The sequence below is a fragment of the Mauremys reevesii genome, linkage group 5, assembly GCF_016161935.1.
Source record: "Mauremys reevesii isolate NIE-2019 linkage group 5, ASM1616193v1, whole genome shotgun sequence".
Taxonomy (NCBI): Eukaryota; Metazoa; Chordata; order Testudines; family Geoemydidae; genus Mauremys; species Mauremys reevesii.
The window spans coordinates 132,591,617-132,606,251 of record NC_052627.1 but is presented as its reverse complement, the minus strand read 5'-3'; the positions used below and the strand labels follow the sequence as shown (position 1 = coordinate 132,606,251).

General features: G+C 46.6%; 1 protein-coding gene across 1 annotated transcript in view; it reads right to left on the bottom strand.

Moving 5' to 3' along the window:
- Positions 1–9,128: 9,128 nt before the first annotated feature.
- The window catches only part of LOC120405636 (kyphoscoliosis peptidase-like), a 28,959-nt gene continuing 23,452 nt past the window's right edge, over positions 9,129–14,635 (bottom strand). The window contains exon 8 of the mRNA XM_039539287.1: positions 9,129–13,396. Coding sequence (XP_039395221.1) covers positions 12,081–13,396 — 1,316 coding nt within the window. The 3' untranslated portion in view covers positions 9,129–12,080. The remainder of the gene's footprint in view (positions 13,397–14,635) is intronic.

Below are 14,635 nucleotides of genomic sequence, written 5' to 3'. Positions count from 1 at the left end.
TTATTTGTTTTAAACCTGCTGCCTATTAATTTCATTTGGTGACCCCAAATTTCATTTGGTGACCTCATCTGACTGTAAGGTCTTTGGGGCAGGATCCATCTCCATTACATACAGTGTTGAGCACAATGTGGCCCTTACCTCTATGGGGCTTCTAGCTGCTACTGCAATATAAATATGTTGTGCCTTCGTGCAGGGTGGGATGGAGGGAAAATGTCCCTTCCTAGGGCAACACACACTCAAGATCGAAATCCAGCTGTCCCTAGTTACTAAGCTTTTATTGAAGATAAACCAAATGGTGGATTTCTGCAAGCTACTTTCCTACGTAAGTCTTGAGAGGTTGACAGCCATGCGCGATGAGGGAATACAGCAGAGCTAGCAGTGTCAAGCTTCTGTTGTCAGTTCAGCCCATTGGGCCCATCTCACATCGAATAGTTCAGCTGTTAGTTTAACACAGCCTGGAAGTTCTTCCATTTCTCTCTTCTTCTTGTCAACCACCTTTCTGTAGCTATTTGGTTTTGTAGCCATAGTGATGAAACACATGCATTGGCTGCTGTTGCGAGAATGCTAAAGAGGCGTCTGTGTTTGGTTAATTTTGCACATTGGGTTATTATCTTACATCATAGTCACTGGAATTTGGGAGACACATTTGCATAGTGCTTACCTTAATGGGAACCTGCTCTCAATCGGGTCTCTGCTCTCTACCATTATGCCAATGATAACTATTTGTTCTCATCCCAGGGGATTGTTTCATATATCATGGCACTCCCTCAAGCATTTGGCTGTGAATTTTGTGTCCCTGGTTTTGCAGAGTTTATGTGCAAAAATACCTGATCATCGTTCTCCCTGGTATTCTCTTCACAAGGGAGTGAACTTCCGCTGCTTGTAGCAGCAGCTGCCATTGTATCCATCCACTCCTCTGCAGAGATTTTCTGAATCGTCTTTTCCACTTCACCTCACGTTGTCAAAATTGCCACAGTTTGGGGCAGGAGTCGGGGGAGGGGAGTATATATGTTGGTTTGTTTTTACCAGAGATTTGATTATGCTGATATTTCCTTACATAGTCACTTCCTAGGGATTCATAGATTCCAAGGCCAGAAGGGACCATTTTGATTGTTTAGTCCAGCGGTTGTCAAACTGTGGGTCGGGACCCCGTTTTAATGGGGTCGCCAGGGCTGGCTTAGACTTGCTGCGGCCTGGGGCCGAAGCCCGAGCCCCACCGCCTGGGGCCGAAGCGGAAGCCCAAGGACTTCAGCCCTGGCCCCTGGGGCTCTGGTTACAGGGCCCCTGCCTGGGGCTGAAGCTCTTGAGCTTTGGCTTTGCCGCCCCCCCCCCCCCCAGGGCAGAGGGGTCTCGGGCAGGATCAGGCTTCACTCCCACCGTCCTGCGGTCATGTAATAAATGTTTGTTGTCAGGAGGGGGTCATGGTGCAATGAAGTTTGAGAACCTCCTGGTCCAGTCTGACCTCCTGCATAGCACAGAGAACTTCTCCAAACACCCCCCCATCCAAAAGATCTCCCATGGGAACGCCAAATAAAATCCCCGTCTTTCAGATTTATGTGGCTCTCGCAGTATGTGCAAGAGTTTAGCTCTGTTGGAACAGATGCAATTTCTTACATATTTTAATCCTGCTAGTCTCTTGCCCCTCCCCCAGTCTTCTGTGGAATAAAGTACAACATCTGGGCTATTATAAATGGGGTAAGTTTTGAAATATCCTTTGCAAGCGCTAGATGTTTCCCCATTTCTCTTTCCATGTTTTTAAAAGATTTTGACAACCCATGGATTTTTGTTGGGGGTGGGGGGGAGGTAGATGGGGGGGGATATTTCCTTATTTGGTTGACCAGTAAATAGTCATTATTTTAGTAGTATTTGGACACCAGGTAACTCTAAATTCCAAAATATCTGCCTCATGGGTATCTGCAAATCCTTGTTGTGGCGGTCCAGAGGGTTGTTCCTGGAGGTGAAGAATGGTCTTGTGTTTAAGACATTCAGCTGGGACTCAGAAGCTCTGGGATCAGTTCCTGGCTCTGCTGCAGTGTGTAATTTGGGGCAAGTCACATTGGGTCTGTCTACACTGCAACTAGACACCTATGGCAGGCCTGTGCCAGCTGCCTTTGGCTTCGGGCTAAGGGGCTGTTTAACTGTGGTGTAGACATAAGGCTTCGTGCTGCAGCTTGAACTCTGGGATCATCCCACCTTGCAGGGTTCCCGAGCCGAACAGCTACACTGCAATTCCACAGCTCCTTAGCCTGAGTCAGCTGGCACTGGCCAGCCATGGGTTTTTAATTGCAGTGTAATAATTGGGGGGAGGGATAGCTCAGTGGTTTGAGCATTGGCCTGCTAAACCCAGGGTTGTGAGTTCAATCCTTGAGGGGGCCACTTAGGGATCTGAGGCAAAAATTGGTCCTGCTAGTGAAGACAGGGGGCTGGACTCAATGACCTTTCAAGGTCCCTTCCAGTTCTAGGAGGTTGGTATATCTCCAATTATTACCTTTAGTGTAGACATGCCCTTAATCTCTCTGTGCCTCAGTTCCCTACCTGTATCGCTGGGGTAGTAATATTTCCTCTGTCTGCCTTGTCTATTTGCTTTGTACTGTCCATGGGGTAGGAACTTTCTATGCTAATTATAATGGTTAGGCTGTTTCGTGCGCTGAGACGGCGGCTTGTCATGCTGACCGATATTGTCACATTATTTCCTGGTGCTCCCGTGTTGATCTGTCTGAATCCAGCTGTTGTCTCGTACATGGATTATAAACTTTTCGGGGCAAGGACTGTCTTTTTGTTTCGTACAGCGCATAGACCAATGGGTCCTGCTCCATGACTGGTGCTCCTAGGTGCAACAGAGATAATGTGGATGCACACGGTCTAGAACAATGAAGCCCCGACCTCAGGTGAGGAGCTCTAGGTGCTACGGTAAATAATATATAATAATTTGTTACGTTATGTTGAAGTGGAAAAGAAAAAAAATGAACCTGGTGCCAGGGACTCCGGCACTTGAAAGCAGCAAAGATTTCTCAGCAGTGTGTATCCATCCCTTAAACTGTCTATCATGTGAAGAACTGGCAGCCTGGGAGCTTTATTTCATTTGTGTGGTCACCTTACGTCTCATGCTCCCAACATGATCTCATGGCATAGAAAGCCACGTCGCTGGACAGGGTTGCACTTTTGGGCTGTGAGTCATTCTGAGAGAGCCAATCCACAGACTCTTGCTCCGTATTTTCTACCCTGCAGCCCGTTAACACAATCATTCTGAGGGAAATAGATTAAATTACGTCTGCCAAAAAAACTCAGATCAGAGCGATTCAGTGTTTCAGGTTGTATTAATGTTTAAATAAAGAAGGAAATAAAAGCCAGTAAAAACACCCAGAATCTCATAGACGTCTCCTTCACACCTCCTCAGTCCGCATTTCAAACCTATGACATGCATATTTGAATGTGTGCAGCGTTGTGGTAGCTGTGTTGGTCCCAGGATATTAGAGAGACGAGGTGGGCAAGGTAATATTTTTATTGGACCAGTTTCTGTTGGTAAAAGAGACAAGTTTTTGAGCTACCCAGAGCTCTTCTTCAGGCCTGGGAAAGGTAACCGGAGTGTCACAGCTAAAGACAAGGTGGAATAGATTGTTTAGCATAAGGAGTTAACACATTCTAAGAAACCATTTAGGTGAAGTGGCCAGTTAACATAAGACAAAAATAGGGGGTGAGTGGGTTACAGATTGTTATAATGAGTCATAAATTCAGTGTCTTTATTAAGCCCAGGATATTTAGTGTCTAGCAAAGTTATGAATTTAAGCTCCTAGGCTCATCTTTTGAAGGTTTGTGCAGGTTTGCTTTGAGGATGAGGACTGAGAGGTTAGATGTGGAGTGATTGCTTTGAGTGTTCGCCCACAGGTGATGTAGTATTTTTGTTTATTACTTTTCTGTGAGTTCATTGGAGAGTGTAGTGAGTGTCTGGTCTCACCCACACAATTGTTATTGGGGCATTTAATGCGCTGGATGAGGTATGTTGTGATAGGCATGCGTAGGACCCACAGATCTTGAAAGCGATGTTGTGAGGGGCGTTGATCATCCTAGTAGTGGAGATATGCTACAGGTTTTGCATCTGTTCTGGTAGGGTCCGGGGCCACTTTCATAGAATCATAGAATCTCAGGGTTGGAAGGGACCTCAGGAGGTCATCTTGTCCAACCCCCTGCTCAAAGCAGGACCACTTTGAGTTGGTACGTCTTGGTCTGTGTGGCGCTTGTGTCTTATGATAAATGTGGAGAGGTTATTTGAAGGTATTTTGTTCCCCAAAAGAATACAGTCAAATCCTGCTCAACATGCTCATTGCTACAGTACTCATATAGTGCCTGACCCAAAGATATTAGGGGATCTCTGATTCAATGGGTATTTTATAAATTCATAGAGTTTAAGGCCACAAGGGATTGTTAGATCATCTACTCTGATTGCCTGGATATCAGTGGCCACTAAGTTTCACCCAGTCACACTCTACACTGAGCCCAGAAACTTGGGTTAGACCAAAGCATTTCAGTCCTCAGGAGACTAAACTGTTGTGTGCCACTGGCAGAGAACAGGAGAGGCCGAGGTGCTACCAATGGCAGGGAACCGACTAAGTGAAACATACCCAGATTATCACAACAGGTGAACCACACCCAGGCTGCAAAAGAAGGTAAACCGCCAAGTTCTCTGCTATTTTGCCGGGGGCAGGGAGATTCCTCCCCAACCCCAATCTGGCGATAAGTTTGACCCTGAGCATATGAGCAATGCACATCAGCCCAGACATCTAGAAAGAAGATTCTCTATGCCACTTCAGTCCACAGCCCCCTCTGCTGGCTGCTCTATATAGGAGGATAAGCACTTACTACTGCTACCAGCTAGTGGAGTTACTCCTTTAGCTTACATCCCCTTTATTTTTAGCACTGAAAGTCCTGGGTTCAGTTCCTGCTAGTGACCCAAAGTTTGGACTTCAAATCAAAAAGAGGAGCATGTCTAAGGCCACGTCTACACTACCCGCCGGATTGGCGGGTAGTAATCGGTCTATCCAGGATCGATTTATCGCGTCTCGTCTGGATGCGATAAATTGATCCCCGAATCGACGCCCGTACTCCACCTCGGCAGGAGTAAGTGGAATCGACGGGGGAGCCGCGGCAGTCGACTTGCCGCTGTGAGGACAGCCAGGTAAGTCGAACTAAGATCGCGTAGCTGAAGTTGCATATCTTAGATCGATTCCCCCTCCCCCCGGTGTGGACCAGCCCTGAGATGGCACTGTGACAAGCCTCGAGTTGGGGATAATATAGTTGTCTTTCCCTATCATACTTATTATAAGATTGCTTCTTTTGGACACCCCTGTGACTGATTTGGCTCACTCGTGTGCATACGGAATCTTGCTAGGGACTTCTTGAACTAAAATCATAGAAATGTAGGGCTGGAAAGGACTTTGAGAGGCCAGTCCCCTTCACTGGAGCAGGACCAAGTACACCTACATCATCCCAGACAGGTGCTTGTCTAACCAGTTCTTAAAAACCTCCAATGACGGGGATTCCACAACCTCCGTTATTTCAGCCTTTAACTACTCATCGAGTTAGAAAGTTTTCCCTAATGTCCAACTTAAATCTCCCTTGCTGCAGTTTAAGCCCATTACTTCTTGTTCTACATTCAGGGGACATGGAGAACAATTGATCACCGTCCTCTTGATAACAGCCCTTAACATATTTGAAGACTCTCAGTCTTCTTTTCTCGAGACTAAACATGCCCCTTTTTTCAACCTTTCCCCAGAGGTCAGGTTTTCTAACGCTTTAGCATTTTTGTTGCTCTCCTTTTTTGTCCACATCTCCAATTTGTCCACATCTTCCTTAAGGTGTAGCACCCGTAACTGGACTTACTACCCCAGCTGAGGCCTCATTAGTGCCAAGAAGAGCAGGACAATTCCCTCTCGTGTCTTGCATTACGACACTCCTATTAATAAACCCCACAATGACATTAATCTTTAGCACAGCTGCATCACATTGCTGAGACGTATTCAGTTTGTGATCTGCCCTAACCCCAGATCCTTTTCAGCAGTACTACTGCCTCGCCAGTTATTCACCTTTTGGTAGTTGTGCGTTTGATTTTTCCTTCTGAAGTAGAGCACTTTGTACTTGTCTTTACTGAATTTCATCTTGTTCATTTCCGACTGATTCTCCACTTTGTCAAGGTTGTTTTGACTTCTAATCCTGTCTTCAAAGTTCTTGCAACCACTTCCAGGTTGGCGTCGCCGTCATATGTTGAAAGAGTGGGCTCCACTCCCTTTTCCCAGTCATTAACGAAAACATTGAATAGAAATGGCAGAGAACAATGCGTGTTTCTTAACTGCAAGTACATATTGTAATTTATAGTTGCGTAACATGATCCTAGTGCGGGGGTGGGGACCGCCGTAGCGGTGAGGATTTGATCTCTTGCTGACTGGCTTTTATTTTTTCATGTGGGGTGGCGTTTGCTCTTGCTTTGTTATTTTTAGGCGAGTAGTGTTTATAAGCTTTGTCAAAGCACCTAGAGCCTTGGGCAAGTGCTTTGAGGTGTCTAAATCTAAATAAAAACAAAATGAAGAGGTGTATGTAATGCCTACATCTACTTAGAGAGGCAGTATGGTCCCATTGATGTCAATGGGAGTTGGGCACATATTTGCTTTCTGAAAACCCCACTAGGTGTCTGTATGTATCTTTAGGTGTCTCGATATCTTTAAAAATCTGGCCTTTTATTCTCTTTGTGCCTCAGCTCCCCACCTGCGTAATGGGTATAATAGCAAATCTCTTAAGGCTTGTCTGGCCTGAAAGTCTAATTAAACTGCCATAGTTATACTACTCTCGCGCCCCGTGTGGCCACTCTTACTCCAGAATAAGACTGCCTTTGAGCAGCTGTGCTTAAACCTACAGAATGGGGGAGCTGTCTCCTGGAAATCAGCGACTCCGAAAGGATTTAGGGGTTATAGTGGACGAGCCATGAAACGTGAGATCCCAGGACAATGCTGTGGCAAAAAGGGCCAGTGAGGTTCTTGGCTGTATAACCAGGAATAGGAGTATTCTGTACCTGGCATTGGTGAGACCGGTTCTGGAGTGGCTCCCGACTGTGAATGCCAATCTCAGGGGCAGACTGTTACAAACCCCAATGTGGGTTCTCTGGTTAGATGTCATCAGCTAAGTATCAAACGTGAGCTCCTCAAACACTGGAACTGCCTTAACATGGAGTCACAGACAGCCCCCTTGGGCACCTCTCTTGCCGACCAGCCAAGCCAGTCTTTGTGATAGATGGTCCCTTACACCAAAAAAATCACAACAATATTCAGGGGGCAGAGGGATAGCTCAGTGGTTTGAGCATTGGCCCACTAAACCCAGGGGTTGTGAGTTCAATCCTTGAGGGGGCCACTTAGGCATCTGGGGCAAAATCAGTACTTAGTCCTGCTAGTGAAGGCAGGGGGCTGGACTCAATGACCTTCCAAGGTCCCTTCCAATTCCAGGAGATAGGATATCTCCATTTATTTATTTAATTTAGGTTACTCCCAGTTCCAAAGGACCAGTCACTTAACCCACATCAATTGCATCTTAGCTCTCACACCAAATACAATGCTTGTAGCCAATCTGATGATAAACTAACTAAAGGTTTATTAACTAGGGGAAAGAAATAAGAATTATTTTCAAGGTTAGAGCCGGTCAACATACACACACAACTGTTACAGTCTTAGGCTACATCTACACTGCAGAGTTTGGTTGCAAAAAGTTATACCATTTTAATTAATGCGCTGTTGCATGTCCACACTATGCTCCTTGTACCAGTGGAGCGCGTCCACACTAGCAGCTCTTGCATCGACTCAGAGAGCAGTGGGAAGGGTTTTCAATCCCTCATGGGGCAGGTACAGCATCACACGATGCAAGTTTTTCAATCCCATTGTTCTCTGGGCATCCCACTAGATTGCCAGCTGCTTTTTAACTGAAGTGTATGTGGAGGAGGGAAGGAGTGTGGGTGACAGGTTGTGTGTGTGTGTGTGGGGGGGGGGGAGAGACAGTGTGTGTGTTGGGGCAATGTGTGAGAGAGTGGGAGGGTGTGTGTGAGAGACAGTGTGTGTGGTGGGGGACTGTACACACACACACACACACACACACACACACACACACACACACACACACACACACACACACACACACACACACTGTCCCTGCCTGCCTCTGTGTTCGTAGTGTGGGAGAGAGCAGGAGCGTTCCATGTTAATGGTTTGCTCCTGGTTGCTTGGAACCAAGCAGCAGGCTCAGCTGTCAGAATGGTGCTTTGAAAGGGACAGGGCGCAGGCCTGCAAGGCAACTGCGTTCAAATCAGTGCACAGAACGGTCACGGCAGGCATTGTGGGATACTGGGGGAGGCCAGTTCTGGTGGCATAATGAAGGGGAGTGTCTACATTGATGCTTTGTTGTTTTAACTTTTCTGCAAAAGACTTTATGCCTCTTGTCAAGGCGGTTTTATTTTGTCATTGAAACTGAAGAGTTTTGTCACCCAAAGTGGCATTGCGGTGTGTCCAAAGCTGCCTTTTTGAGACAAAATTCTGCAGTGTAGACAAGGCCTTAGATTCCAAAAAATGATAGAAGCTGCTGTAATGTGCAAGCTGTGTGAGTCCTTTAAACATCCAGGGATCCCTTGCTTATGCTCTCGCCTTCTCCCTGAAGTCCAAGCAGCACAAGGATAATAATTTTTTCTTGACTGGGATTTTTATTCCCTTTCCCCAGAGCTCAAGCCGATGGGATGAGCGTTTGTGCACATCTCCTCTTCATGGATGTGGCGGGAGCAATCAACAGAATCTTTTGTCCACTGATGGTCCCTAATGGCTTGTCTGATGTCTATAGGCCTTCTTTTGTTGGGCAGGAGATGACATCTCTTGTGGTAAACTAATATTTCACACTTGGTAATGCTTCTCTCATGACTGCAGGGGTTTTCAGTTTCATTGCAAACACTTTTGTAGTTATATAGAAAACATTTAAATAGTACCTTATGACATGGGGTACAAAGACTATAAATGAGATTAATTCATGCAGTAACTTACAAGCATTTCAAAGTCTAAATACATTTTTTATAAATCGAATGCCATTTTAACAACACTGAGACACGGGTCAGACAGTCTGGATTCCAGCTATACTTTTGTCAGTGTTCAGAGGCCCAGGGGCCTTCGCATGAGCAGGCACCTGGTCTGCCAACATCACAAATCTGTCCACGTTTTAAAGAGGACATTGGAAAATTGGAGAGGATACAGAAAAAAGCCACAAAAATGACCGGAAGGTTAGAGAAAATGCCTTTTGGTGAGAGACTTTGTGCTCAGTGTGTTTGGTTTATCAAAAAGAAGCTTGAGAAATGGTTTGATTAGTGTCAAAGTACCTTCACAGGGAGAAAATACCAGGGACGAAAGAGCTCTCTAGTCAAGCAGAGAAAGGCAGCACAAGAACTGGCTGGAAGTTGAAGCCAGACAAATTCAAACTAGAAATTAGGCACACCTTTTTAACCGTGTGGGTGAATCGCCACTGAAACAGACTACCACAGGAAGTGGTGAATTCCCCATCTATGGCGACCGGATGCCTTTCAGGAAGATGTGCTTTGGCCAACCCCAAAATGTGCTTTAGTCAAACTTACCAGTTACTGAGCTCAATGCTGGGCTGCCTGGGTGAAGTGGAATGGCCTGTGCTCTCCAGGAGGTCAGGTTAAATGATCTAATGGGCCCTTCTGGCCTTAGTCTACAAAATTGACAAGACAAAAGCAGGAGGGAAAACAGAGGCACGGGGAGATGCAGGGACTTGCCCCGGGTCACACACCAGTTAAATGGGAGAGCTGGAACCAGAAACCAGCCTACGTGACTCACAGGGCGGCACTCTAAGCTCGAGGCTATGTCGCCTCTTGAGCCATCTCTGCCTGGGTAGATCCGCTTGCAGGATTGGGGCCTACGAGATCATTTCTTTTCCTGACTAGATACCCCTTTTTTCTGTTGCCCTTTTGGTCCAGTTCTGTACTCCCCTCTAACCATCCAATTTTAAGCGCTTTTAAATAATCTTTGTGAGAGAGACAGGGATCAGAGCAGAAGGGGGAGCCTTTCATGTGAAGCGTAATACCATGCAGGCTTGGTGCACAAAGGAGATGACAGATCTCCTTTATACAGAGGCATGCAGGAACATGACACACATCAAATGTCCTCGGTGACTCAGAGATTTTTAAGGCCAGAAAGGACCGTTATGCTCACCTTGTCTGGCCTGTTTAGGCAGCTCATTTCCCTCTTCTTCAATTGATTGGGGGAGTGAGGGGGGGAAATATTGGCCCTAATCCACAGCTGGTATAAAGTGACACCATTCTCGTTCTGTCCTTACAAGGCCACCGAACTGAGAGCCAGTGGGATTGTGCGTAAGTGTGAGCAGCGTCTGTGTAATGAATGCCCATGTGCATCTTGGGAGATGTACGTTTTTGACAGACACTTGTCATCACAGCCACACCACCTTCCTTGCCAGCTGCTCTGTGCCTCTAGCCTGTTGGCACTGTGTACGCTGCCCAGGCAGATCCAGCTCGGTTCGCAATTAGCCTTGTATCATGTTCCTTGGCAGGATTTTCTCCCTATTATTACAGGACATTTGTGCTTTCCCAATTAGTTCTTCAGCTCCTGTAAAACGGGACCTTTGGCCTTCACCAATGTACCAGCTCAGATGTTTGATTATTTTCCATGCCCCGGAAAAGCCGGCTGAAGTTAAGTAAAAGCCATTTTTATCCAACTTCTTCAGTAAATCAAACAGAATATGCTGCCTCTGAATAACAGTGGACAGTGCCCCCTGTCTGTTTCTTTAAAAGCATCCCGAAATAACCCTAGAACTCATGCAAAGGGATTGCAGCCAGAATTTCCATTTAAAACATCAGTGCAGAGTGGGTGTGGAGATGGTTTCACTGGATGTTGTGCAGAGACCCACTACGTCGCTCTTGCCCGCTCTAGTCCTCCAGCAATAACAGCAGCTTCTAAAAGAGGGTAATTTCCTATGTTCCAAACAAGGTGAAAATGCCTAGCTAAACTGTTTTAAAGATTCCTTCTGGAAGTGCAGCTGGATATACTTGCCAGCTCTTCCTATCCAAAACTGTCACATAATATTGTTGTGCAACATTACATTGTCTGGCACCACCCCAGAGGTGGCTGCATTTTGGTGGTTGGTGATGTAATTACTGTGTCCATGTGTTTATAAATGATACACGTGTTCTGGAAGAATATGAGACTAGTAGAATCCATTCTGTTATATGTAGCAAGCTGCCGGTGCAGTGTTCTTAGCTCTGCCACAAGGGTGTCTGTTAGCACGTGTCAGATTATAATTGCTTCTCTGACCAGGCTGTTTAATTTCTATGATGTATCTAGGCCAAGGAACTGCTTTCCTGACTGCTGTACCCCCTCCCAGCTCTCATTCCAAATCCTCAGCACACACACATGTACAGAACACTTACACATCGTGCTGGCTAGTGAAGAACTGGTAGACTCCATTCTTCAGATCCTGGAAGAAATTTTAAAGCAGCAGTCAAAAAAGACACACATTCTCCCTTAATAGTATGGACTCCATCAGGAAATGATTAACTTCCTTTATACATATTTATGTTTTTAAAAATATTGCTACCACCTGATGCTTTTGGCTCCAGGTTTTGTTGTTGTAGTTTGTTGTTTGTTTTTGTTTTGCTCTTAAGAGGACGAAAACCCTGTTAATTCCCAAGATCTTGAAGAAATGTCAAATAAAACATGCTGAACAATTATTCAATCTGGTAATAAGCAGTAAAACAATCTTCCTGGAGAGGCATTGAACAAAGGTTTCCCCCGATACATGTAGACTATTAGGAGTCTTCAGTGCTCTGGTTCTAATTAAATTGCTGCATCATCTGTAAGCATCTAAGGATATCTTGCGGGAAGTGATGTGCAATGTACAATTCTGCAACTCCACCTGATGTGCAGGTACTTTGGACTTATTTCTGTCTCTTATCAGAGCCCCTCAATTTTGAGAGCTTCTTGATTGCTTCCATCACTCTCCTGATCATTTCCAGCTTCCCTGTATCTCTGGACCATTTACCCTGAAGACCCCTCGGCACCGGGGGAGCTGCCTTCCACATCGAACAACAGGATGACATCCATGCTGGTGGAATGCTGGCTGAACTTCACTGCCAGCTTGAGCATAGTCCCAGCGAGCCCGGTGTACACCTCCCCCTCCCAGATCTTGCTGCGAGTTGGCTGCAGTTCAGTCCTGGATTGCCCGACCACGAGAGCTCTGTAGGCTTTTGGCAGCTTGACTCTGAACCTGATCCAGCTTCGTTCCTGGAGCACTCCCGTCCTGGGCTGTAGCAAGATGCAGCCTCTCCTCCATGTGCTGTACACTCGGGGGAACGGAAGCCACTGTGGCTCGGAAAAGCAGCGGACAACGTAGTCGCAGACATGAGCAAAGTCCTTGTGGTCCTGGTTCCTGCTGAAGAGCCCTACTTTGTAGAGGCCCGATTCAGGAAGCAGGATACAGATGCTGACCTTGTTTCCCAGATGGGTGAGCAGGACATATCTCTCCATGGGGTACTTCATGTTGGTGACTTTGTCCTTACTCAGGATGGCGGCCACTTCGGTGTCCGCCCGGGTGTGGAATGTGATGTTGCACTTACCCTGGTTGGTGTTGATGATGGGGGCAGGGTGGCTGGGGTTAGAAAAGCCCCTACAGCCGGTGTTGATCCCTGTCCCACAGTGCATGCTGAGGCCAGAGGGGAAGAGCTCGTTCTGGTTGATGGAACCAGAGCAACGAATGAGGAAATTGGCTGCATTTTTGAACAGGTCACCTCCTAAATCTTTCACAAACACCGAGAGCCTGTAGTAACCCAGAAAAGGACACAGCACGTGGCAACTCAGCTTCTCCTCCTCTGCTTGAGAGGCCAGGCACTTCGTGCTCAGGGAGGTGTCTAGATCTTTATTCACCAGCTGGTACGTGGCCAGCAAGGGTCTAGATGTCTGTAGCGTCAACAGCAAAGTTCCTGTTGGAACAACAATCAAGTCCTCTCCGCAGTTGCACTCCTCAATCCCAAATTCTTTCCCCTTCGGATGGAGGCCCCAGAAATGAAAGGGGTTTTCAGGCAGTTCTTTCTTATGGGACTCCAGGCACTTGATCTGATAGGAACACACCCAGCTATAGGGGTTCTGAGCGTCCGACGGGCGCACAAAGACCATCAGCTCAAACAAGCCCTCAGTAGGGGGGAAAACTTTGAGAGTCATGCTCTTCTCGGACACCGTCAGCATCCCGTGAGTCGTGCCTAACACTTCTTGGCTAACGTCGCCACAGAGCTTGGAAAGATGGTAGCTAAATTCTGCTGGATGTGTGCTCCTCAGAGACACTGTTGCTTCCCCGTGTTCTGTAGGAAGGGGAAGGGGTGAAACACTTAAGATCACAGTTCAGTGTGAGCATCCTAGTAAACTTAATTCTCAGCCCAAAGCCTCTCTCTTTAGTAACATCAGTAAAACCCAGGTTCGCAGACAAAATAGGAAGCAGGCTGGATATATACCACTGGACTGGGAGTCAGGAAATCTGGGTTCTACACCCAGCCCTTACTGAGCAGCTGAGTGGCCAGAGGTGAGTCACTTCTCCTCTTAATGCCCCGTTTCCACACCAGTTAGATGGGAGGGACGAAATCCCCTCTCCCTTGTAAAGCACTTCAAGGTCTACACATGGAAAGTGCTTTTAGCATTATGATTAGGTTGCTTTCCTGAGTGCCCGTTGTTAATGGGAGCAGTTCCCTGAACTTATTAGACTTACGTGACAAACCCCGTGTCCCATCCAGAGCATTATTTTTACAGTAGCTCTCCCACTGGTTGCAGGAATCGGAGGTGCAGATCTGATGTGCTGCTATCATAGCAGCTGGGAAGCTCAGAGGATTTCAGCACAGCTGGGAGAAAATCCTACAGCAGTCAGCCAGACTGTCATCAGACAAGCCCCCCCCTTTTTTTGGGTGGGGAGTCACCTTAAATAGAAAAATCCGGTGCGCTGTTGTCTGGGAGGCAGCTCTCAACCAGCAGGAGGGGAAATGCAGGGGTTTCACAGACCGTACCTAATGAATGACCTGGGTAAGGTTTGTTCTGATTATACAGCTTAGAGCTCAGCTGCACAGCACAGAGGAGTTGTGCAAACTTGTTAGATTTACACCTCTGTGTCCCTTACTTTTCCTTTTCTGAGTCTTTCTTGTTTGGCTTTTTAACTTTCTTTTGACACGGATACGTGTGCATATCTTGTATTTTAAAGCAGAGGCAGAATATCTTTTAAAAGAAAACGTTATTAATGCGAGAAAGATCTTTAGGAGGAGGGCTAGTGTGTGTGTTTGTACAGCACCTAGCGCCATGGAGTACTGGTCCATGCTGGGGCTCCAAGGCGCTACTGCAATACAACATACAATTATAGCTACCCAGGCAGCTGGGATATGTGTGAGGTGCCCGAAACATCTTGGATACTTTCCTTGAACCACAGGAACAGGGTTAAGCAGCAAAGTTGTGTGTGAATGTTCCTTTTGGTTGGGGGGGTGGGGGGTAGGGTATAGAGTATTCCCAGCTGCTGGCATTTTTAATCTTTGAGTGGATTTACATATGCCCATGGGCAGCCT